The sequence below is a fragment of the Phocoena phocoena genome, chromosome 1 (genome assembly GCF_963924675.1).
Source record: "Phocoena phocoena chromosome 1, mPhoPho1.1, whole genome shotgun sequence".
In the NCBI taxonomy this organism is placed as follows: domain Eukaryota; kingdom Metazoa; phylum Chordata; class Mammalia; order Artiodactyla; family Phocoenidae; genus Phocoena; species Phocoena phocoena.
Window position 1 is genome coordinate 140843478 of NC_089219.1, and position 24210 is coordinate 140867687.

The window sequence follows — 24210 nt, forward strand, 5'->3', positions numbered from 1 at the left end:
ACTGGTCTGTTCGGTCATTTAAGACCACTGTTGCCTTATTGTTTTTCTGTCTAGATGATCTTTCCATTGATGTAAGTGGGGTGTTGAAGTCCCCTACTATTACTGTAGTATTGTCAGTTTCTCCCTTTGTGTCTGTTAGTATTTGCTTTATAGATTTAGCTGCTCCTGTTTTGGGAGCGTATGTTAACCAGTGTAATATCCTCTTTTTGTATCGGTCCCTTTATCATTATATAATGCCCTTCTTTGTTTTCTGTTACAGCCTTTGCTTTAAATTCTGTTTTGTCTGGTATGAGTATTGCTACCGCCACTTTCTTGTCGTTTCCACTTTCATGAAATATTTTTTCATACCCTCACTTTCAGTCTTTGTGTGTCTTTAGCTCTGAAGTGAGTCTCTTGTAGGCAGCATATCAGCCACCCTGTGTCTTTTGATTGGAGCATTTAGTCCATTGACATTAAAGTAATTATTGTTAGGTATATACTTATTGCCATTTTATTACTTGTTTTCTGGTTATTTTTGTTATTTTCTTCCCTGTTCTTTAGTTTCTTCTCTTGTGGTTTGATGATTTTCTTTAGTGGTATGTTTGTGTTCCTTTTTCTCTTGTTTTTGTGTATCTATTGTAGGTTTTTGATTTGTGGTTACCATGGGGTTCAGATATGTTGACCTATATCTATTTGTTTTAAATAGTAGTCCTTTAAGTTCAAACACATTCTGAAAAGATCTTTTTTTTTTAACTACCTTCCCCTACACTTTGTATTTCTTATATTTTACATCTTCATGTTTATCCCTTTACTGGGATATTAAGTATCCCAGTATCAAGTTATACTTGATTTTATAATTTTTTTGTTTTTTAGTCTTTGTACTAGCTTATTTAAGTGGTTGATACTCAGCTTTTACTACTAGTGGGATTTTCCTTTCCTATAGATAATTCCTTCTTGTTATAGCCTTTTCTTTTCCACTTAGAGAAGACCCTTTAACATTTTATTTTAGGGTTGACTTAGTATTGATGAATTCTTTCAGCTTTTGCTTGTCTGAGAAAGTCTTTATCTCGCCTTCAATTCTAAATGATAATCTTGCTGGGTAGAGTATCCTAGGTTGCGAGTTTTTCCCTTTCATCGCTTTAAATATATCATGCCACTCCCTTCTGGCCTGTGGTTTCTGAAGGAAAATCAGCTGATAGCTTTATGGGGGTTCCCTGGTGTATGACTGTTTTTCTCTTGCTGCCTTTAGAATTCTTTTAACTTTTGCCATTTTTAATTTTGATATATCTTGTTGTGAGTCTCTTTGGATTCATCTTGTTTGGAACTCTTTGTGCTTCCTGTATCTGGGTATCTGTTTCCTTCAGGCTTTGGAAGCTTTCAGCCATAATTTCATTAGTACATTTTTGACCCCTGTCTCTCTTCTCCTTCTGGGACCCCTATAATGTGAATGTTGGTACACATGATGTTACCCCAGAGATTCCTTAAACTGTTTTTTTTGTTTGTTTTTTTTTTAGTTTTTCTTTTTGCTCTTCTCATTGGGTAATTTTCATTAATCTATCTTCCCAGATCACTTATGTGTTCTGTATCACCTAGTCTGCTGTTCATTCCTTTTAGTTTGTTTTTCATTTCAGTTATTGTGTTCTTCAATTCTGACTGGTTCTTTTTTATATTTTCTAGTTCCTTTTAAAAATTCTCACTGTATTCATCTATTCCTTTCCCTAATTCAGTTAGCATGCTTATTACTAATGCTTTGAATTCTTTATCTGGTAAATTGTTTATTTCTGTTTCATTAGTCCACCCCCCACCCCCAGCCATTTTCTCTTGCTCTTTCAATTGAGACAGATTCCTCTCTCCTTATTTGGCTTATCTTTCTCTGTCCCTATGAAATTAGGTGTGACAGTTACCTATGGCATTCTTGAAGGGGTCCTTATGTGGGAGTGCCTCTATGTAGTCTGCATGTTCTTTGGTGGGAGAGCTGTATCTGACATAAACACAGGTCACATCTTTCTTCTTCAGTGTGTGCTGGCAGCTATCACCTTGGTGGGAGGTGGGGCTGGAGATGGAGGGGCTAGGGCTGGAGTCAGGTGTGAGGCAGGGCTTCCCATGTTCTCAGTGGCCTCTCAGGGGTGGGGTCAGGTCCCAAGTTGCTGGAGCAGAAGCCCTGAGGGTCAGGTCTCAGCTGACTTGGTTACCTTTAAGTGTGTGCTTTTGTCCCTCCCAGCACCGTCACCCTCACACCAGAGGGGAGCAGTGCTGGAGCAAGAGGTGCAGAAATGGGTATCCAGTGAGGGTCAAGGGTTGATGTGCTGGCTATGGCAGTCTGGCCTGTCAGAGATCCTGACAGGCCAGACTGCCATAGCCAGCACATGCTGCACCGCCTGTGCAGTTGCCAGTAATGGCTGCCCCCTCCCTGTTACGACAGCCCTTAGGGTTCGAGCTGCCTTGGCATCTTATGGCCAGCTGAGCTTTTTCCTTGGTTGTGGCAACCCTTGTTCCAATGTGAAGATGTGAGGCAAGCAGTGCTGGAGTATCTGCTCAGCTCAGGCTGGGGGGTATACCAGAGCGTTCACAGGAAAGGAGTCAGCCACTCGAGAGGTTTCAGCGTCAGTCTCCCTTTCCACCCAGCTTTGAGAGCAGGTGAGTATCCACGTGCTCATGAGTGGACTGCAGCCTTCCCACAGCCCACCTGTTAGTTTCACTGGCCCTCCAACCAGCCAAGGGGGCTCATCTTCCCTTTGTTGGACCCCAGGGCTGAGGCGTCCAATATGTGGCTTGAACCACTCACCCTGCGGGGAGGGCCTTTGCCCATGTAATCTCCCTTTTCCTCTAAGTCCCCTCCCAGGGTCACAGGTCCCAACCTGATTGCTTGTTTTCCCTTCTTACCCGTTTCTGTGTGAATCTTTCTTACAGCTTTGGTTGTACAGGAGTCTTTCTGACAGTTTCCAGTTAGTTTTCAGTGAGAATTGTTGCACATGTAGATGTATTTTTGAAGTGTTTGTAGGGGGAGGTGAGTTCCACATCCTCCTCCTCCTTCACCTCGATTCCTCTCCCCATACACATATATTGTAAATAATCAGATGGTTTGTCTTACAGATTTATAGTAATTTTTCTTAAGTATACAAAAAATAGTAATAACTTTTATTTCTTTTTGTGCTCTTTTGTGAGTTATAATTTTAACTGGCAGGAATAATAAAGGTTTTTTTAATGGTCATTATAGAGACTAATTTGCACTTCACCTGTTCCTTTATTTTACTAAAATTCTATTAATTGGAGACAAGAAAAAGCATCCTTCTAGGACTATGCTGTAATAACACAAAGAGATTTTCTTTTATTTCCTCTAAGTTAATATTCTATGTTGATGCAACCTAGACTACCTGAATTTCTATATATGTCATGGGAATGCTTACATGGTGTATTTAAACCTTTCAGTTGTTACTCTCCCTCAATTCTCAAGCTTACTGCTTGTAAAAAGTTACTTCCTCTAACAAGGTAAATATGTATTAAATCCTTGAGACAGAAATCTAAATTTTTGGTATATCTTTTCATCCAAAGTCTTACATTCAAATGAAGCAAGAACAATATTTATTAATGGAAATGAGATTTTTTTCCAACTAATTTTCATAGTCATGTTAGCCTGAGCTACTTGTACAAAAAATTAGCACATACACACACCAAAAAACAAGCAAAACAACAAAAAAATCAAACCACCCCCCAAAAAACAAGAAAATCCTCACTTCAGAAAGTCATAAGGTGACAAGTTTTACTCCTGAGAGGTAGACAACCAAGCAAATGAATATTGTACGTGCATTAACTGAGGCACTTGAGATCACCCAGTTTATTTAATTCATAACAAAATCTCTCTTCAGAATTTAGTGCCTGTGAACAATCTCTATATAAGAACAGTGGTCTCAATTTACTTTAACAAAATCTTACTCTGAAGTTTAGTCATGTAGACCTTAAACTTATAAGAAAATGTATTTCTATCTCAGGCAATTATTTAATTTCTCAAAAGCTAGTAATGGAAGATCAGTGTGGGTAGAGATATGATTTCTTGAAATTGGGAATATATTTTAGCTTGTATTTGTGAAAAAATATATCAGTGACCTGAAAGGACATTGTTCCTCCTATTCTATTTAGGGTCATTTTAAAAAAGGCTCTGGCTTCATCTTATACACTACAAACAGAAAAACATAAACATCATGAATCAGTTTAAGTAGAGACGTGATTAAGTATAGTAAAGGATGGCTTCCATAACATAAATAAAATTCCGAACACTTTGCATGTGAAAAATTTCTGAGTATTAAACAGTAGGGTGATCTCAGTCACAAACTTGGCCTTCACATGAAATGTTTTCATTAAAATTTTAAGTTTTCTTTAAAATAAGAAAAACTTGGAAAGCATAGCTCCCAAACCAGCTAAGTTAGAAACTGCTAATTTTCTGAATGAAAACAGCACTGTTTTTTTTTATTTTTACACAACTGAATTGAAAGAATAGAAAAAGCACTACAGTTGATATAGAGAACTATTAGGCCATCAACACAGACATCTGGCAACAAACTTCTTTTACATTTACCGTCTTCTGCAGCCACTTGCTTCTGCTTTGTCATTCACTGACATTTCAACCGTGTCAGCTACTGTATCTTCGGACGCTGGTTGGACGTGGCCCTCTGACTGTCCTCCAGTGTAGGTGGGGGTGCTGTACTTTAAAAGGATAGATTTAAACTGTATTAGAGGTGCATCTGTACGGACACCCATCGGGTCAAAATGAGTTCGGCTTACTCGAAAGCCTGCTTGAGAAAGACAGCACAAAAACTTTTTTAACCTGGAACAAGGAAAGGAAAAAAATGAGGTTCTGTACTTTTATTTAAATCACAATGTCATTAAAATATTAAATATATACACTGTCATTCACTGACTGTCTTACTTTGGCATATTCATTCCTTTAATGCTGTGTCTATGGATGTTGTAATAAAAGGGAGGATGTTCAGTATTCACATCAGTCTTTAGCCTCTTGGCTAAATTTGTGGTTGTTTCGTTATTTCTTCTCTTTCCTGAAACATACATATATAAACACAGAAAGTTAGCATTCTTTTAAAAATTACAGCCGAATACTTTTATAACTACATACTGTCTCCGAGTATAAATCCTCTGACACACACCATTTCAACCTATCTATCTAATCTTAATTCTAGATAGCTTTTATTGTAAGAAGAAGATATATATTCTTGATACTTTTCACTATCCTTCACCCATGTAATTTTAATATTTAACTGTTTGCTGAATCAGAACTTCTTTTCTGCCTTCTTCAATTTTAAGCCTCAAGTCTATTTCCACCTTCTGTAGAAAGCCATTTATGAATTCTGGGCCAGTCATCCCATACTACACTACTCAGAGTTTAAGTTCTGTCACTTTTTGTTTTCCTTGTTTCACATATTTAGGTCTTTTATGTGTATATATCCTTTCTTCCCAAATTATATTCTAAGTTCCTAGGAATAATGTCCTATTTCTATACTTGTATTCTCTACTGAATGCCAATACAGTTGATCCTTGAACAATGCAGGTTTGAATTGTGTGGGTCCACTTCAACATGGATATTTTTTAATAGTAAAAACCACAGTACTACATTGTCCATGGTTGGTTGAATCTGTGGATGAAGGGCTGACTCTGAGTTATACATGGATTAACCCTGGGGTTGTTCCAAGGGTCAACTGTATTTGATATACAGTAGGTCTTCAATGAACACAAAACAAAACCAAAACAAAATCAGTCTCAAGGGCTTGGATACAGGAATTTAAAAAGGTATAATGTATGATCTCATTGCCTACTTCTTACCACAGTACTTAGCCTTTACATTTTAAGTGAAAGGCAGCTAGCAAGTTAAGTTTCTAGCAATGTATCCTTCCGAAAATCACAAAAGGAAGACAATTGAGATATCCACGTTACTATGAGATTTTTTCTGAATGTTCAACTCAATTATTTCTACAAGGATGTTATTATGGCCAAATTTTAAATTTTTATGAAAACTAACATTCACTTAAGCAAAAGTATTCAGAAGCAAAATTTGATGCGTGAAAATGATAAACTGCATTCAAAGATAAATATAAATTATTGTTGAACTGTTGCCTCATAACTCCTCCATTAAATCAAATAATTAAAACTTGATTATACTCTCACATTAAATCTAAGAAGATTTAGGAAAATCTGAGACTAAAAATCCGATACCAAACCTTAATAATTACTATCATCAGCAGTACATGGATTTTTTTTTGCCTGATATTTTCTATCATGGAAGATTCTGTATGTTGATATACTAGTTTAGAATAATCATATAATTTCAGAGCTATAAAAGAACCTAAAGAGATTAGTCTAATTCCCTTAATTTATACATGAGAAAGGTTCAGAGATTTAAAATATTTTTAAAACTTATGTTTTACCTTATTCTAAAAAGGTTTTATGACAACTCTTTTGAAGGTGGGGGACCTGGCTGAGGTTATACAACAAAAGACACAAAGAAGTAGAATGATGCTCTTAAATCTAATGTGCTTCACAGTATACCATAATGCCTTTTTCTTCCTCCAGCAGAGAAATGAAGGAGAATAAATCATTTAAGTGATTAGAATCTTCGCAAATTAGTTGAAGATGCCAAATGAACATGAGTGTTGGCAAGAGTATGCAGTAATTACTAAACTAAGCTATTAGCAGGAGTTGAAATTTTCTTGTCTTTGAAGATCAACACTAAAATGTTGAGCAACTAACACAAAATTATAGCTTGTAATTATAGTCCTCTGTTCTTTCAGTCTTAACACTGTGTTTTCTTTTTACCTGTATACAAAACACATTTAGAATCTAACACTGTCTTTTAAAAACTTTAGACATTAAGGCACTGACATTATAAATCTTAACACCCCTTTGATATGAATTTGCAGTGTCTAATATAAGTAAATTTTAAAGTATGCACACACCCCAAATTGTAAGAAAGGCCACGTAAGAAATTCTTATGGCCAGAGTATAGGGTCTTCTGGTTAATCAGTGGAATTCCTATAAATCATATGTTGATGAGAAAGTTTATAAGAATTAGAATAAAATTTAATCTTAACTCTATAACCTTTATCAAATATAGTTTGATCTAATTTTGGTTCATATGGTTCTTTAAGATCTTATAGCTCTTGCAAGGGGATCACCATATATTAGAGATGTGAACAAAGTACACATTAATAGAAACCTTGAACTGTGCAAATGCCAGATAAACAAGGTTTATTATAATTTTGTTGTTGGTGTAATATGAAAATGCATTTTGAAGTACGCTACCAAAACAATCTCTTCCTTTCCAATTATCCTTCTGCTATGTGCCCTTTTGCACAGACACATACATACATATATATGCACACATATACATACATACCTTGTGCATTGTAATTATCTGTTGTGGTATCATCTGTAGTTTTAATAAATACACCATATTCTTCTTAAATAAAAACAAATGGAAATGATAAAATATTTTACAGAATAACAGTAAGCAACAATTCGAAGTTTAAATAAAAGCTTACTTAATTCTGTGCACACTGCTTTTATGAGTATGAGATTCTGTGACCAAAACAGGCTACAAGAATTCATTTTTTAACCCTTTAATAAGAGCTGCTTCTTGTAATGACTCATGACAATGCTAGGATGTCTAACAAGCCCACCCTTATATCAATAGCCAGATAAAACAAAGGAGAAAAAACTTAGCTTTACTGAGTGATAAATGTAAAGCTAGCGTCCATGTCTTAATGGATATTACAAAATTTTTGGCCACACTATTCTCAGAGTGATCTCAGAATTCTTTCTAGAAAGCGGATGTAGGGTAATAAAATCACAACAGCCTTTTAGTTCTTTTAATCTACTAAAATTTTAAAAGTACATCTGTCTTAACAAAATCATTATTTATTTCATGCCCCTAATATAAACCTGAAGAAAACTATGCAATTAAAAAAAAAAGTTAACCGGATTATGATTAGACTCATTAGGATTTACTTAAAGCACACAACTTATAATTATACTGCTTTTGATTATAACATCAAATAAAGATAAAAAGATGGAATATTTCTGATAACCAATTTGTAAGCTAGTAAATTAGTGTTCAGTTAGTCACCTTGCTTGTTGAGGTTTGAAGGTGCATGAACTGAAAACTGACTTTGAGGAGTACACTCTGACTCAAAGATTAATGTCTTTATTAGGGTCTGAATGTCATCTAAACCATGGTGAAGAGATTCAAATAGCATTCTTTTGAGGAATCCAGTATTGAAAAGGGAACTTGACCTGAAAAAAGAACATAGAATTGGGTTTGAGAAATGTTTTCTTTAAAAAAAGTAAGTCTTCATAATTTAACAAGTAAGATAATTTGCCCACACCTTTTATCATGTCAGTTCTCTAAGCTAGTGGGATTAGTCAAGGATATTTTATTCACATATGTCAACAAGAATTTACTGAGCCCTCATAAGGTGTATAAGTCTTGTGGTACATAGAGGTGTAAGATATACCAAAGTATAAAATTCAGTGTTTACCTTATGAAAGCTTATAAACCTAGACAGAATCTAGACAGGGACATAGTGTAAGGCAGAGGTTTTCACAATGCATATTCCAGTAATAGTAGACCTTAATTCCAGTGTATATATGGTGGGACAGGGTGAGATACATGAGAATTACGTATGCCGGTGGTGATGTAGTTAAGAAATGGCCCAGGGCTGAGTCTGATATGCTTCCCATTTAATTTGAGAGTCACAGGTATAATGGACAGAATATCAGTTCCAAGTCAGATAAACTTGAATTCCTGTCCTCGCTCCACCACTCACTAGCTATGAAATCTTGAATAACTACTGCTTTTGAGTCTCACATTCCTCATCATAATATGGAAAATAAAGCCTCTGACAGACTTGTTATGGGAATTAAATGAGATAGTAGTACACTTACAATCCCTAGTACAAAGTATATCCTCAAGGAAGAGAAGCTATTAAGGTTAACAAATTATGAAAGGATACGTGATTTTAAGTGTCAAATGAGTGATCAATATAAGATTTACTAAAAGACAATTTAAAGATTATTTTGGGTTTAAACACTTAAGGAGAAACTTCAAAGAAGATGTATAATTTAAACTGGAGGTGGGGAAGGGGTAAGAGCCTGGATGAGTGTAAAGACATGAACAATGGCTTTAAGTGAGAAAATCTTAAGTCACGGTTTAGACCTCAGTTTTGGAGGTCAGAAAACCTGAGTTCTGGCTCTGCCTGTGCTACTAACTAAATTTTAGGGGGTCAGTTTTAGCCAGCACTTAAATACACTGTGCCATAATTTTCTCATCTGTAAAATGAGGGAGGAGTTGGGCTAGGAGATCTTTCTGGATCCAGCAACCTGTTGTTCTTAATTTCCCTAGTTCCAAGATCAGTGAGTAGGATCAATGTGTGATGTAAGTAAGAGAGTACTAGAAGGTAAGGCTGGCCAGGTCATTCTTAATCTACAAGTATTTAACTGAAATGAAGATAAAATAATGGGTAACAGCACAAATATGTTTACTATTAGGTTAATTTTTAGGCTTAGTAGATGGCCAAACCTTGGCCTGGTAAAGTAATGAGGTTGAAGTTTGCAGTGATTCTTGTCACAATGCTGTCAGGAATCTCAAATTTCTACAAGAATCTCTAGTAACAGACACTTATGGGAAGGTTTCTGAGTAAAAGCAATTCAACTTTAAGGCATTAAAAACACAATAACTAGTTACTAAGGATGCAAAAGCACACATAGATTAAATATCTGCAGCTGCATCCTGTCTAAACAGCTTTACCTAACACAAAAGCAGACGTTTACTTTCACATGCCCTTATTACTTAAAACCAATTCCTCAAAGATCTTTTATTAATATATTAGTTGACTGGTCTATAAAAGTGACACTTTACAATCACACCCTAGTTCTATAGTTATTAACTGAAAAAAACCTCATTCTTACTATGCAGAAATAAATTATTTGCAGATCAGCTAGCCTTCTCTTTGATCCTACTGCATCTTAGCCCTGTCACGAACTTGGAAGAATAATGGTATAGAAAAATGAAAACAAAACACCTCAGGTTCATAGGGGGAAAAGAATCATAATTATTTTCCTATACTTAAAAAAAAATGGAACCTTAATTTGCCTGTCTTTTTTTTTTTTATGCGTTACGCGGGCCTCTCACTGCTGCGGCCTCTCCCGCCGCGGAGGACAGGCTCCGGACGCGCAGGCCCAGCGGCCACGGCCCACGGGCCCAGCCGCTCCGCGGCACGCGGGACCCTCCCAGACCGGGGCACGAACCCGTGCCCCCTGCATCGGCAGGCGGACTCCCAACCACTGCGCCACCAGGGAAGCCCCAATTTGCCTGTCTTTTACCACACATAATCAAAAGTAAACAATCAATACATGTATCAATTTTGAATATATTATGCTTAGGCACATACCACAGAGGTCCAAGTTCTATTGCTGTCTTTCCAGGCATGCTTCCATGACAGTTACAGGGTAGCTGTCTATATGGGTTTTCTGTGAAAAGATAATAAAAAGAGAAGTCAAAGGGGAAATGACAATGTAAACAGTAGTAAGTATTAACAATAATTTGCAGCTACAATATACTGAGGATCTACTATGTGCCAGGTATTGTGCTAAGTATTTTATATGCATTAAAAAGTTGAATCCTTACAACTCTCTGAAGTAGGTACTGTTAAGATCTCAGTTGTATAGATCAGAGGATTAAAGCTTAAGAAAGATGTAGAAATCCACATCAAACGACTTATTAGAGGCATAGCTTTTAGTCAGTATACTACCTGAAATAATTTAAGTAGGAGCAAGTCTTGTAAATTCCACAAGATATCCATATTAAATCAACTGATTGGGGTATAATTTACACACAGTAAAATGTATACATTTTATGTGAAAAGGTTGATGAGCTTTAACAAATGTATATACCCTGGTAACTAACATCCCATCAAAATAAAGACATTTCTTATAAGTTAACTCTTCTGTAACTGGGAAGAAAATGAATTACTCTATTCCCTAGGCTCGATGCATATTCAGCCCCAAAAATCTAGGCTAGAAGAAACTAATTCAGTTTAAAGAGCAATGAGGGGCCTGATGTAATCACAAGGTGACTGGGGAGGTACGAGAGCTATTCTTAGTTTCCAAAAAAGGGTGATATTCTACCATGGACTTTTCAGTTCACTTCAGACCCAGAATAGTCATTTTAAATCAGACTCTCTCTGAGTTCCCCCAGGCCAATCCTGGGTTGATCATTCACTTTCTTGGAATGGCCTGATCTGATCAGTGGGTCCTAGATATATCCAGAACCCAGGATTATGGTGGTAGGGACATGGGTCTATAACCTCTTGCTATCTGACATCACTCTGTCATTCAATGCAATTAAATGGCAAAATGCACAGTTGTAAAATCTTGTATTTACTTAAAGGCTTCCTTCATTGTTCGTTCCTAGGTCTACCTTTCAGCCTTAAAAGAAGGTGTGGTTATCATTGACCTTAGCTTTGTTGAGAATGCTGTTCCTCAGTTATTATATTAATATATTCAAGAAGTTCTCCCTGAAACCATTAAATAACTAAACTACAAATACTACAGGCAGGGTTACTGAAATTAGGGCGATCGATTTATAGTTACGGTTCTGTCAGTCACACCAACTTACCGCCGACAGCACAGACATAAATTTGTATTAGTCAGTTTGTTTCCTGATGCATTTTGCAAAATGCTCCCATCATATAAACCTATATCTTTTTTCAAGCCCCTCACCTAGGATTTCTCAGTGCCTGGTCAGCATCAGCATCTTGAGGGATCAGGGCTATCATTTCAAGTTACCAGTAGCAAAAAATGAAGGGGTAAAAAAAGAAAACTAGTATTTCTATGTCACTGGTAAAACAGGCTACGAAGGTAATTCCAGATAAGGAATTCAAACATATTTAGAGACTTTTATTTAAATGCAATGGACTGAACACATACTTTATCTCTGCTGTTTCTTAAAGCATTATTAAAATGAGAACAAAGGAATAAAATTCAAACCCCAAAGATAAATAAAATGGTAAAGGAGATGACAAAAGATGATGAGAGATGTCAATAAAATTTTAGAAGTGGGAAGGACATACACAAGGGGATTTAGCAGGTCAGAGAAAGCTAAAGCCTAAGCCTGAAATGGGTAGAAGGGCTACCAATAAACAGCAAGCCCACTGGTGTGGGGGACCTGGAAAGGCTTGAGAATTGAAGGTATTGATGGTCTCTGAAGATGGGAATAGGGTGGTACCACAAAAAAAAAAGGCCTCGTTTAAAATTTTAAGACTTGTGGATCTTCTCTAATACCAACAGTTAGGCTTCTGCATCTTCCCCATCCCAAAAGAGGAAGTTAATCTTGGGTGAGGCTGAACCACAGAGAATCTGGGACCAGGGACATTAGTCACAGTTAAAGAGTGAGGAGACATATGAAAAGAAAGGAACTAAGTAAAAGTCTGTACAAATGTTAAGACCTTCCGGTCTCCTTCTTCAACATGGTTCCTAGAAAGCTGATAGAAGACTGCAAGATTCCTCTGTAGAAATACTTACCAATCCAAGAGAAAAGAGATACACACACACACACACACACACACACACACACACACACACACTTACTGACTGGCATTTGGGGGTTCTTGTAGTGAAAAGGCAGAGTGCATTCTCATTACAGTAAAGTCTATCTGTTTATAAGCCCTGCCGCAAGTACTTCCACATAACTTTTCAGCATGGAAAACTAAAGACCACTAGACATTTGAGATATACTATGACAGAGAACAAAATTACAAAAGAGAGAAATAGGAAAGAGAACTAAAACAAAATAATGGCAACAATACAAAAATAAGCAAAACAAAAATCCTATCCTCCCATAAAATATACCCAACTATAATCAATAGTCTTAGGTAAGATTAGATTTTACATCTCTGAAACAAGAATAGGATACTACTAAAAAGGGGGCAATGAAAAAAATATGAAATAACTCTTGGAAATAAACCAAGTATGACAGAAATTTAAGCAGGAAAGTTGGAAAATAAAACTCAAGGAATAAAGTAGAACTAAATGCCAAATAATAGTAGAGATACAAAAAAATTAGAGAATTAATCTAGAAGTTCCATCATATAACTAAAATGAGTTCCAGGAAGAGAGAAGAAAATTATCAAAGAAATAATAGAAAAAAATTTACCAGAACTGAAGAACTCAAGTTTAAGGGCTCACAGATTGTCCAGCACATTGAATTTAAAAAGATGAATTCACACACAAAATGAAGTTATTTTAGAATACTGGGTTAAGAAGAGATGTTTTAGGAGCGCTCAGAGACAAAAACACAAAGGACCATATATATAAGAACAATAGCAGACTTGTCAATATTGGAGGCTAAGAGACAATGGAATAATATCTTAAACATTCTGAGGAAAAACGATTTCCAACCTAGGCTTCTATACTTGGCCATGCAATCCTTCTCAGGAAGCTATGGGAAAAAGTGTAGTTTCAAAAGGCGAAAGTAAAGAAGGAAAAGTGGAAAATACGTAAGATTTAAGATATAGGAAATTCGTCAGAAGGAGAAAGCCAAAGAAAATTTCCAGTATGATGGTCTAAAAGGAAGCCCTAGGGCAACAGCTCTCAGAAGACCTAGAAAACAACCCAAACTAGAGCAGGAGGACTGTCTCCAAGGGAATGAAATGAAACCCAAAGATTACTTGATGTTCTTAACCAAAATCATAGGAACACTAAAATTGGATTATGGATTATGAAAAATATATATACACAAAAGGTGACAAATACATAGTAATTATTAATTCCAGAGTAAGCAAAGAGTTGTATAAAAAAAGAAATGCTATTACAGCATATTAACTGGTTCATCTGTGTTGTAGCAGCCTTCTAAGATAGATAGGCAGCAATGATTCCTGTCTCTGGCATTCATACCCTTCTATAATCCCTTCCTCTTGAATGTGAGATCACTGGATCTAGAGACTCATTTCTAGTGACTAGAATATGGCAATATTCTCTCTTTTTCTCTTTCCTTCTCTTCCTTTCTCTCTCTGGTTCTTGCTTAATCCTTCCGACGAAGTGAGCTGCTATGCTGTGAGTATGAAGAGGACTGCATGACAAGCAGTAACCACGTGAATGAGCTTGTAAGCAGATCCTTCCTCAGTCAGGCCTTGATGATTGCAGCCCTGGCCAACACCTTGACTGTGTCCTTGTGAGAGACCCTCAGCTACTGGACCCAACTGAACCATACCCAGATTCTTGACTCAGAGAAACTATGAGATAATACAAAGTTGTTTCAAGCCACTAAGTTTTGGAGTAATTTGTTACACAGTAATACATAACCAATATGACTTGTGAACAATATTTTTATATTTATAAAAATATAAACACTGAATATTGATTAAGCAACCCTGGAGAGGAGAACTACATGCATGTGACTGGGCTGGCTTGAGATGCTGAATACTCTTCTTCCATGAAAGGAAGTTACAGGCAGTATAAGCATGCTACTTAGAAATAGGGAAGACACTAAACATTAAAGACTTTAAATATTAGAAGAAACAGCTATGAGGTTTTAGCTGTTGACTTTAGGGAGTGGGGCAGATATCATTATTTTATTAATAAGACTTATGGAATGACTTGACTTTTTAAATTATGTATTACAAATTGATAAACATAAAAAATTCTAAGTGACCTGACTTTTTTGAAAGACATAATCATTTACACTCTGCGAGTCCTGTATGATTACAAACAAAATGCAGACAACAAATCATATTGCTTTATAGCAATTTATTAAGTAAAAAATCCTTTAAAATGTTTAATTAGGGGGAGGGGGAGGGATGGATTGGGAGTTTGGCGTTAGTAGTTGCAAACTATTACATTTAGAATGGATAAACAACAAGGTCCTACTGTATAGCACAGGGAACTATATTCAATCCCCTGGGATAGACCATAATGGAAAAGAATATAAAAAAGAATGTATATATGTGTATAACTGAGTCACTTTGCTGTACAGCAAAAATAAACATAACACTGTAAATCAACTATATGTCAATTAAAAAAATATTAAAAAAAAGAAAAACCATTGTAGTAACAGTCCAAAATTATACAGCAACATGAAGCACTTCTGATGGAGAGGGAAAGATATTAGGTTTTTATGGATTCAGGATCAAATCTGAACAGAGTGTATTTGAGTTTAGTTACTTGTCGATACTGTAAAACACACATGGTGAGATATGAAAGGATAATAAACTCCACGTAAGAAAGAATTGATTCATAATTTTAAGGGCAGGAACACTGTCAGTAACACCGGGGTATGAGGTAAAAAACACAGATTCTTTTTTATTGAGGGAACTCACATTACTGATACCCTTTTAAACACTGAAGAGGTCTGTTATTTCTTACATAAAGGAAAACTGAATTAGGAAAAAACAGAAAAGAAACCATAGGGCACTAAACCAATTATCCAGGGGGACCAAAACTTTCCAAAGTTTCATCAAAGATATTTATGAAATCTATATTTTAAAAAGCCAGAGTGGATTCTGTAACTCCTCTGATTGTGTTGCATTGAAACCAAGATTAGGATGGTGGACTGAGCATTTAAACCTGTCTTCTCTTCTTATTCCAAATCTCTAGAAATGATAGAAAATATATTTTTATGAAAGATTCCTAAATAGCGCTGGAAAATAAGATGAGCCATCACACATCCCAAATCATTCAGTGCTTTCTGAAAGCCTACAAGCTGTGAGATCATACTACTGGAAGAAAAACCACACTGGGGAGAATAGCTATTAAAGGCAGAAATAGCCTAGGGGCTATATGAACCTAAAAAGCAAGGATGAATGGCACTAGAGTAGCTCTAGGACAACTGTTAAAGGGATTGGTTAGAAAACTACTTGAAGCAGCTTACGATTATATAACTCCTCTAATCCATGATTAGTAATTACGGAAGATATTTGTCTTCAGTTTGAAGTGATAAAGGTTTAGGTTGGAGAAGCAAGATAGTGCCCCAAACTTGATAAAAAACAATTATCTAGGGCCCTAAGAAGCTCTGAATTCCAAGTAGGGTAAATACAGAGAGACTCACTCAGACACATCATAATCAAACTGCTGAAAGCTACACAGAAAATCTTGAAAGCAGTAAGAGAAAAATAACTTATCAAGTATGAGGGAACAACAATACAATTAATGGGGACTTCCCTGGTGGTGCAGTGGTTAAGAATCCGCCTGCCAAAGCAGGGGACGTAGGTTTGAGCCCTGGTCTGGGAAGATCCCACATGCCACGGAACAACTAAGCCCGTGCGCCACAACTACTGAACCTGCACTCTAGAGCCCACGAGTCACAACTACTGAAGCCGACGTACCACAACTACTGAAGCCTGCGTGTCTAGAGCCCGTGCTCCGCAACAGGAGAAGCCACTGCAATGAGAAGCCCGCGCACCACAACGAAGAGTAAACCCTGCTCGCTGCAACTAGAGAAAGCCCATGCACAGCAACGAAGACCCAATGCAGCCATAGATAAATAAATTAATTAAAAACAAAAAAACCCAATTAATGGCTGACTTTTAATCAGAAATAATAGAGGCCAGAAGGCACTGGAATGACATAGTTGAAATGCTGAGAGGAAAAAAAAAGAACTATTAACCAATAATTCTACATCCAGCAAAACTATCCTTCAAAAAAGAAGGTGAAATAAAGACATTCTCAGGTAAACAAAAAGTAGGAGAATTTGTTGTAGCAGACTCACCCTATAAGAAATACTAAAGGGGTTTTTTCAGGTTGAAAGGAAATTTTACAGAGTAATTTGAATCCAAAGGAAGGAATAAAGAGTACTGGAAAGGTAATTATGTGGGTAACAATGAAAGATATGTGTGTGTGTGTCTCTTTTCTTAATTTTCTTTTAAACTCGTAAGATTTAAAAAATAATACTGTATTATTGGATTGGGTCTGTAGATGTAATTAACATATGACAAAAATAGCACAGGAGGTGAGAGAAAAATAGAATTATATTAGAGCAAAGTTGCCACATTTTGCCAGTCTTAAGTCAGTATTAACCTGAGGTAGATCAAGATAAGTTAAAGGTATATATTATAATCCCTGGAGAAAACATTAAGAAGATAACTGGAAAAAACATAGCTAAGAAACCAACAGAGGAATTAACTTAAATGACACAGTAAAAAAATATTTAACACTATGAAGGCAGCAAAGGAGGAACACAGAAAACATGAGATACATATAAAACAAATAGTAAAAGTGCTGAAAAGCCAAACATTTTAATAACTACATTCAATATGAATGGTCTAAACACTCATCAAAAGGCAGAAACAATCAGATTGGATTAAAAAAGCAAGATCTAATAAGACACTTACAGATTAAAACTAAAAGGATAAAAAATATATTATGCAAATAGTAACTATGAGAGTGGTATTTGTATTAATATCAGACTATAGGCTTTCAGATAAATATCAGGGATAAAGACAGACATTTCATAATGACAAAAGAGCCAGAGATGATACAACAATTATAAATATATATGAATATTTTTAGATAAAATGATAGTTAAAGAAAACAGGTTGAAGAGAGCACACGCATAATAGTACAACGTAAGACAAATTTTAGAATTAAAAAATATTTAAGAAAGCTTTCTTGAAAGGATATTTGAAGCTACATGATGAAAGGGGATGCCATGATTAGGAAATATCCTAAAAATAAGGTTAGAACATAGTATTTCAAAAGTAAATATTCCTTTGGGAAGCCAGGCAAAATAATTATGTCATATAAAAGAAGGAAAAGTTACAATAATATTCAGTAATAGAAGACAATAAAAGAATTTTGACAAGGCACTCAAACTCTAAACTTTTTAAGTATAAAGCTATAAACAGGGAGCTTTAAACATGCAAGAAATCAAAGAGTATTTTCCCCATGAACCCTCTTGACTATAAACTCAGTTAAATTTAGCCAACCAACACATAATTCAAGAAATTATGGCAAGAACACTGATGATGAGCACTGAATATATTTAATGTGTGAATTATACTGGCAAAATAGAATATAAATGTTACAAATAATATAAAAATGGTATAATGGACAAAAATTAGGAAGGGAAAATGGAAAATGGCAGGCTATTACCTCATTTATGTTAGCAAAAAGCCAAAGTATATTACTTAAAACCGATAAATCCAAATTACAGAAACATACACATATTTGCTACTACAAAAGTAAACATTAAGAAAATAAACAACAGACTAGATAAGTCAGTATCTAATATAGTTAAGAGAAAAGGGCAGAAAGGACAAATACTAAAACTTTAAAAAAATAAGGAGAATATAACCATAGAAATCAAAGAAATGAGAATCATTAGACAACACTTGGCTCAACTCTATGCAAATAAATTAGAAAAGCTGAGTGAATACTATTAACCCTTTAGTGAACAAATAATTCTGATGCTAGCTAAACTGTTCCCAAGCATTGAAAAAAATGTAAAAGTTCCAAATTCTTTTTGAAAGGAATTTAAACTAATTCTAAAGCCCAACCAAAATTATTCTAAAAAGGAAAACTATATACCATCTTACTTATGATATTGAAACAGAACTCCTTTAAAAAGTTAGTAAACAGAATCCATAATAAAAGAATACTTCCTGACAGAGTAGTTTATTCTAGAAAGTCAGAATGATTTGATATTGGGAAATTTTATTACAATGAATCAAATTAATAGATCTAAGGGGAAATACCATATAATCACCTCCACAAATGCTGAAAAAACGTGACAAAATTCAACATCGTGATAAAACATAGTAAAATTGTAAATGAAGGTTACTTTCTCAACATGATAAATGATAGGTATCTCAGATTCAAGTATGAATCAGAAAGCACCAGAGGGAACTAAAACAAGGAACATGACAGGATGCCCTCCATTCCTACTATCAATTAACACTGTAGCAAAAGTATTAACTCTTGGACAAAAGAAAAGCATACTGGGTTCTTAGGAAGCTTCAGAGCTGTAACAATATCTCTATCCTCCTTAATGTGATCAAGATAAACCACCAACTGGCTTATTTATTTATTTTTTGTTAAGCAAAAACAAAGGATCCAATGTCAGAACACTGAAAATAGAGCTATGAGAAGGGATTGTCTTAACAGATATTAAACAACACTAAAAGTCTTCTGTAATCAAAACAGTGGGATAGAGGTATATGAACATCCAATCACCGGAAAAGAATAGAAAATCCAGAAACAAACTCAAATACGTGTGGGATTTTAGTATAAGATAAATATGGTAGTCTCAAATCAGTGAAGAGGTGAACTATTCAATGAAACATAACCTTCCTTGAATAATATAGGATAGGAAAGCTCTTTCCAACTACAGACAAAATCCAGAGTACATTAAAAGTTTGATTAACTTAACAACAGCAACAATGAAAAATTTCTGCATGAAAAGGTAAAAAAAGATGCAAACACAAGTGACAAAATGAGTAAAAATATCTGCAACTATCGTATCATATCACAAGGGTTAAACTCTAGTATATAAAGGAGTTCTTAAAAATCCATATTTAAAAAATGCCAAGAACCTAACAGAAAACAATGGGCAACTCTATGTCCCAGAAAACAAAAACAGAAACAAGCTTGATGAGGTTACAAGCCACATCTTTTTCCTTGATTCCCCAGGCCTGGCATATAGTAGAGGCTCAATAAATGTTTACTGAATGAATTTTATAACTGATGGCTTTTATATTCAGTCAGAAACATGAAAATTATTTTTATAGAATTAATGATTTGAAACATCCTAGATAAAGAGGTAATCTGACTTAATGTTCCTAAAATTAGTGACAGTGGAAACTAAGTTATTTCTAGATGTTTCAACAGAGGGCAGGGCTAGAGAGCATAAATTATGATGAGTAAATGATTTTAATGAACTCACACGAATGTCTTGTCTGTTGATGAAAGGAAATCCAGTATAGGAAATAAAGTTAGCACTGTAATCTTTAAAATCAAAGGACAACAATATGTATAATTAGGGATGTGATAAAGGCTTATTCATTGGAGGCTTATACATAAATTAAACCGAATATACAGTCAAAAGAAACTTGAATTTACCTTCTACCATATTACCATCCTTCTGAAAAATTCTCTCTTCACACCACTGACAATGGATTAGGTACTGAATCTTCTTGGCTGTTTCATCTGCAGAAGTAGGCCCCCTCAAAACTCTCACAACAACCAATACAAAATGTTCCAGAGCCACTGCAAACAGTACTTCTATGCCTTTGTTACATCGGGCTGCAGCTCTGGAAAAATTTATTAAAGTTATTTTGGGAGCTTATCATTTTCCTTTGTTTGGCATTATACTGACAATACTAACTTGGACACTAAACTATGGATGGGTTATGGGAAAATAAGGAAAATTCAATTCTTAGTAGCAGTGATTTTAAAAGATCATTACTATAACTTCTACACAAATTGAAACACAGGATATATAGGATGCTTGGCAGGATTTTAGTAACTACACATTTTCCCTTATGAAATCTTCTCAATATTCTCTGGTTTTCAGTGTCACTTTGTTTCTTGTCATCACAACCATCTTTCTTTCTTTTTATCTACTTTTTTCTATAAAAGCTTCCTTTAAACAATATATGTTTTTGAGTACTAACTACATGCAGGAACTGAACAGTCAGTGAAAAATGAATAAGCAAAGTCCTTGCCATTATTACTTTTATATACTTTTGGATTAAATTCTATGTGATACACCATTTATGTACTTAGTTTTCCCTCTACAGTTCTAAACTAACTTAAACTTTGTATGTATTGATTTGAATCAAGTTTATAAGCTATCATTTTTTTAAACTACATAAATAAAAGATGAAATGGACATTAAAAAATGATTGTTTCTAAATCTAAAAACCGGCTTTGCTTTCCCTTTTCATGGTGCTGTCCCCTACATTGTTGAAATAAACTGATTTGAAATTAACTTTCAATATTTTCTTTCTTAGTACTTTAATTATTTTAATAACATTTTAAATTGAAGAGTAAACTATTTTAGGCACAAGCTTTTAAATCAAATTCTAACATAAGATTACCAAACAAATCAAGATTACATATATGGAATACGGAATTTGTATTTCGTGCATATTTTAAAGAATGAAATAAACACTTCTTGTAATATTATTTCTTTTTATCATATACCCAGACAAGGTACACTGTTGGCCATTTGGTACCTTGCCACTGCAGCTACAACAATTCTGGCTGCTAGCTCCTTGTAATATTCAGTTCGGACAATGTTACAGCCGTAGTGACGCCGGGCAACATGTTGTGCCTTGGCATATAAAGAACTGATATCTGTAGAAGTCACTGACACTATGCCAAGGTTTCTTATATTTCTGAATGCAGAATCAAGATAGTTCACAGATGTTCCAAAAGGGTCTAGGTGTCTAAAATCACAAAGAATACAGACATATTTAAAATCATACTAGTATCCAAAATAATACCATTGTCATTATTTCTAATGACAAAATTCCATGGATTCAAAAGGACTTCATAAATCTATTTTAAATACATAACTATGTTTTTAAAGTAAGCAATAAAATGACCATATGATATGTTAGACATGTAAAAATAAATCAGGCTTAGAGGAAATTGTCATGCCCAGGCATTTTATTTCAAATGCTAGAAAATGTTCTTACTGCTTTCCTTAGGCCAATGCCAAAAAACTTTATTAATTTAAATAAACAAATAGTGACAAACTATGTTAATTTTTAACGGCCCCCTTCCTACCCCTTCTCCCGCCAAATCCAAGTCAGTTTAGAAAGTGACACAATTTTTTTCACTTACATGAAATCAAAAGATCTCAAATGCATCAGTACATTGGCATCCATTTTGGTCACCTTAATATTACCAAAGTTTTCCTCTCCTTCTTCAGGAATATCATCACTCTCTTCCTTTTCCTTACTGTCCACTACCACTTTCAATTTGTTTAAATGGCAGTTCTCCTGAATCAACGTCACAGAGTTTTCATTCAAATCATTAATTGTAACCTTGACTGCATTCCCAAGGTGTTTTGCCCATTGTAATCCCATTATCCCTTGGGAGAAATTGGAGGAAAAATGTGTTTTTAAATTGTAATAAAGAATAAAAGTAGTATAATAAAGAATATAATTTTATAAATAACAAAAACAATTCTTTCAAAATCTTAATACTTTCATAAGTAATTCTTATTCTACTTTCTCACTAAAATGCCTCTGAAGAAAATTTACCACAAGAAAATGTGTCCAACAGATTTCCATTAATAGTTTGTAAAAAACTTTTCTATAATCCATGTTCAAATAAAATATCCATGTATGTTCTTTATTTGGGCTTCGGTAGGATTTTTTTTTCTTTCTTTTTACAATGGAATACTTTTTTGAAACAAAATCTTACAGAGAAACCCAATATACAATATGAGTAAGAGTGCAGTTACTGTACTTGAAGGGAAGATGGGTAGTTGGAACTCCTCCTGCTGAAGTTTACCCTAATGCACCAAAATATGAAAACAACTTTCCTGGATCAGTGCTTTTCAAATACTGCACAACAGCATCATTGTGAATGAAAAAGAACAACTTTGTATGTGTAAGCAAATGGCCAAGAGGAATTGAGACCAAGAGGGCCCTTCTCACAGGCTTTCTATTCCTATTGGACTTGAGTCATAAAGGACATTTACTACACAGTGGGAGATGGTGACACAAGCCTAGCCAATATGGAGTAGAAAACCCCCTTTTTACGGGAAGTATTAACCATCTTCTCCCTACATGTGCTTCATAAATGTAAAAAGTTAGCATTTACTATGTGCCATGGTCTTTACATATATTTTCCTATTCTTATAACAAGTTTGTGAAGTAAGTTCCAATATTCACATTTTATATTTATTTATTTGGTTGCGTTGGGTCTTAGTTGTGGCAGGTGGGCTCCTTAGTTGTGGCTCACCAGCTTCTTAGTTGTGGCATGTAGGCTCCTTAGTTGCAGCAGGCAGGCTCCTTAGTTACGGCTCACGGGCTCCTTAGTTGTGGCATGTGAACTCTTAGCTGCATCATGCATGTGGGATCTAGTTCCTGGACGAGGGATCAAACCTGGGCCCCCTGCATTGAGAGCGTGGAGTCTTAACCACTGCACCACCAGGGAAGTCCCTATCCACGTTTCAGAGATGGGGAAACATGCAAAATGACTGCTATGAGCTTGATTTTAGTTTACCAAGGCACATTAAAAAGAAAAGGCTGAGAAGATCTTACTTAAATGATAGTTTTAGGGATTTCAGGTAAAAAAAAAGAGTAGTTCATTGCATCATTATTTACAGTAGCCAAGACATGGACACAATCTAAGTGTCCACAGATGGATGAATGAATAAAGAATATGTGGTATATATATATATATATATACACCCAGTGGAATACCATTCAGCCATAAAACAGAAGGCAATCCTGCCATTTCAGACAATGTGGATGGACCCTGAAGGCAGTATGCTAAGTGAAATAAATCAGAGAAAGACAAATACTGTATGATCTAACTTACATGTGGAATCTAAAAAAACCAAACTCACAGAAATGGAGATCGGATTTGTGGCTGCCAGAGGTGGAGACTGGAAGGGTGGGAGAACTGGGTGGATATGGACGGGTACAGACTTGCAGTTATAAGATAAATATGTTCTGGGAATATAATGTATAGCAGGGTGATTATAGTTAATGATACTGTACTGTTTATTGGAAAGTGACTAAGAAAGCAGAATGTAAAAGTTCTCATAAAAATGGAAAAAAAAATCTGTAACTATGTGAGGTGATGGATGTTAACCTTTTTTGGTGATTATTTTACAATATATACATATCATTATGTTGTATATCTAAAACTTATACAGTGTTATATGTTGATTATATCTCAATAAAACTGGAGGAAAAGAAAGAAAAAAAATGACTCCACTATCAAGGAACGTATATAGTACCCAGTCTAGGATAGACATTTAATAAATTTTATTGAATGTAAAAAGAGAGAGAGAGAGAAGTTGTGTCAGGGAAAATGCTGGGAAATAAATCTGGAAAAGTAGATTGGGTCAGATTATAGAGGATATTAAATTGCAATCTGAGAAGCTGAACTCTATTTAGACAATAAAGATGCATGATTTTTTTGACTGAGAAGTAACATTATCAATTCAGTGTTTCAGAGGAAGGGCTGTTTGCAATAGCATACAAGACAGAC

At 35.1% G+C, this 24210-nt stretch overlaps 1 protein-coding gene across 1 annotated transcript in view; it reads right to left on the reverse strand.

Annotated features, from left to right (window-relative positions):
- Positions 1-4548: 4548 nt before the first annotated feature.
- The window catches only part of TRMT1L (tRNA methyltransferase 1 like), a 35274-nt gene continuing 15612 nt past the window's right edge, over positions 4549-24210 (reverse strand). The window contains exons 8-15 of the mRNA XM_065871045.1: positions 21823-22072; positions 21210-21422; positions 20092-20282; positions 10434-10512; positions 8111-8277; positions 7382-7444; positions 4904-5030; positions 4549-4801 (exon numbers count right to left, since the gene is read on the reverse strand). Coding sequence (XP_065727117.1) covers positions 4549-4801; positions 4904-5030; positions 7382-7444; positions 8111-8277; positions 10434-10512; positions 20092-20282; positions 21210-21422; positions 21823-22072 — 1343 coding nt within the window. The remainder of the gene's footprint in view (positions 4802-4903; positions 5031-7381; positions 7445-8110; positions 8278-10433; positions 10513-20091; positions 20283-21209; positions 21423-21822; positions 22073-24210) is intronic.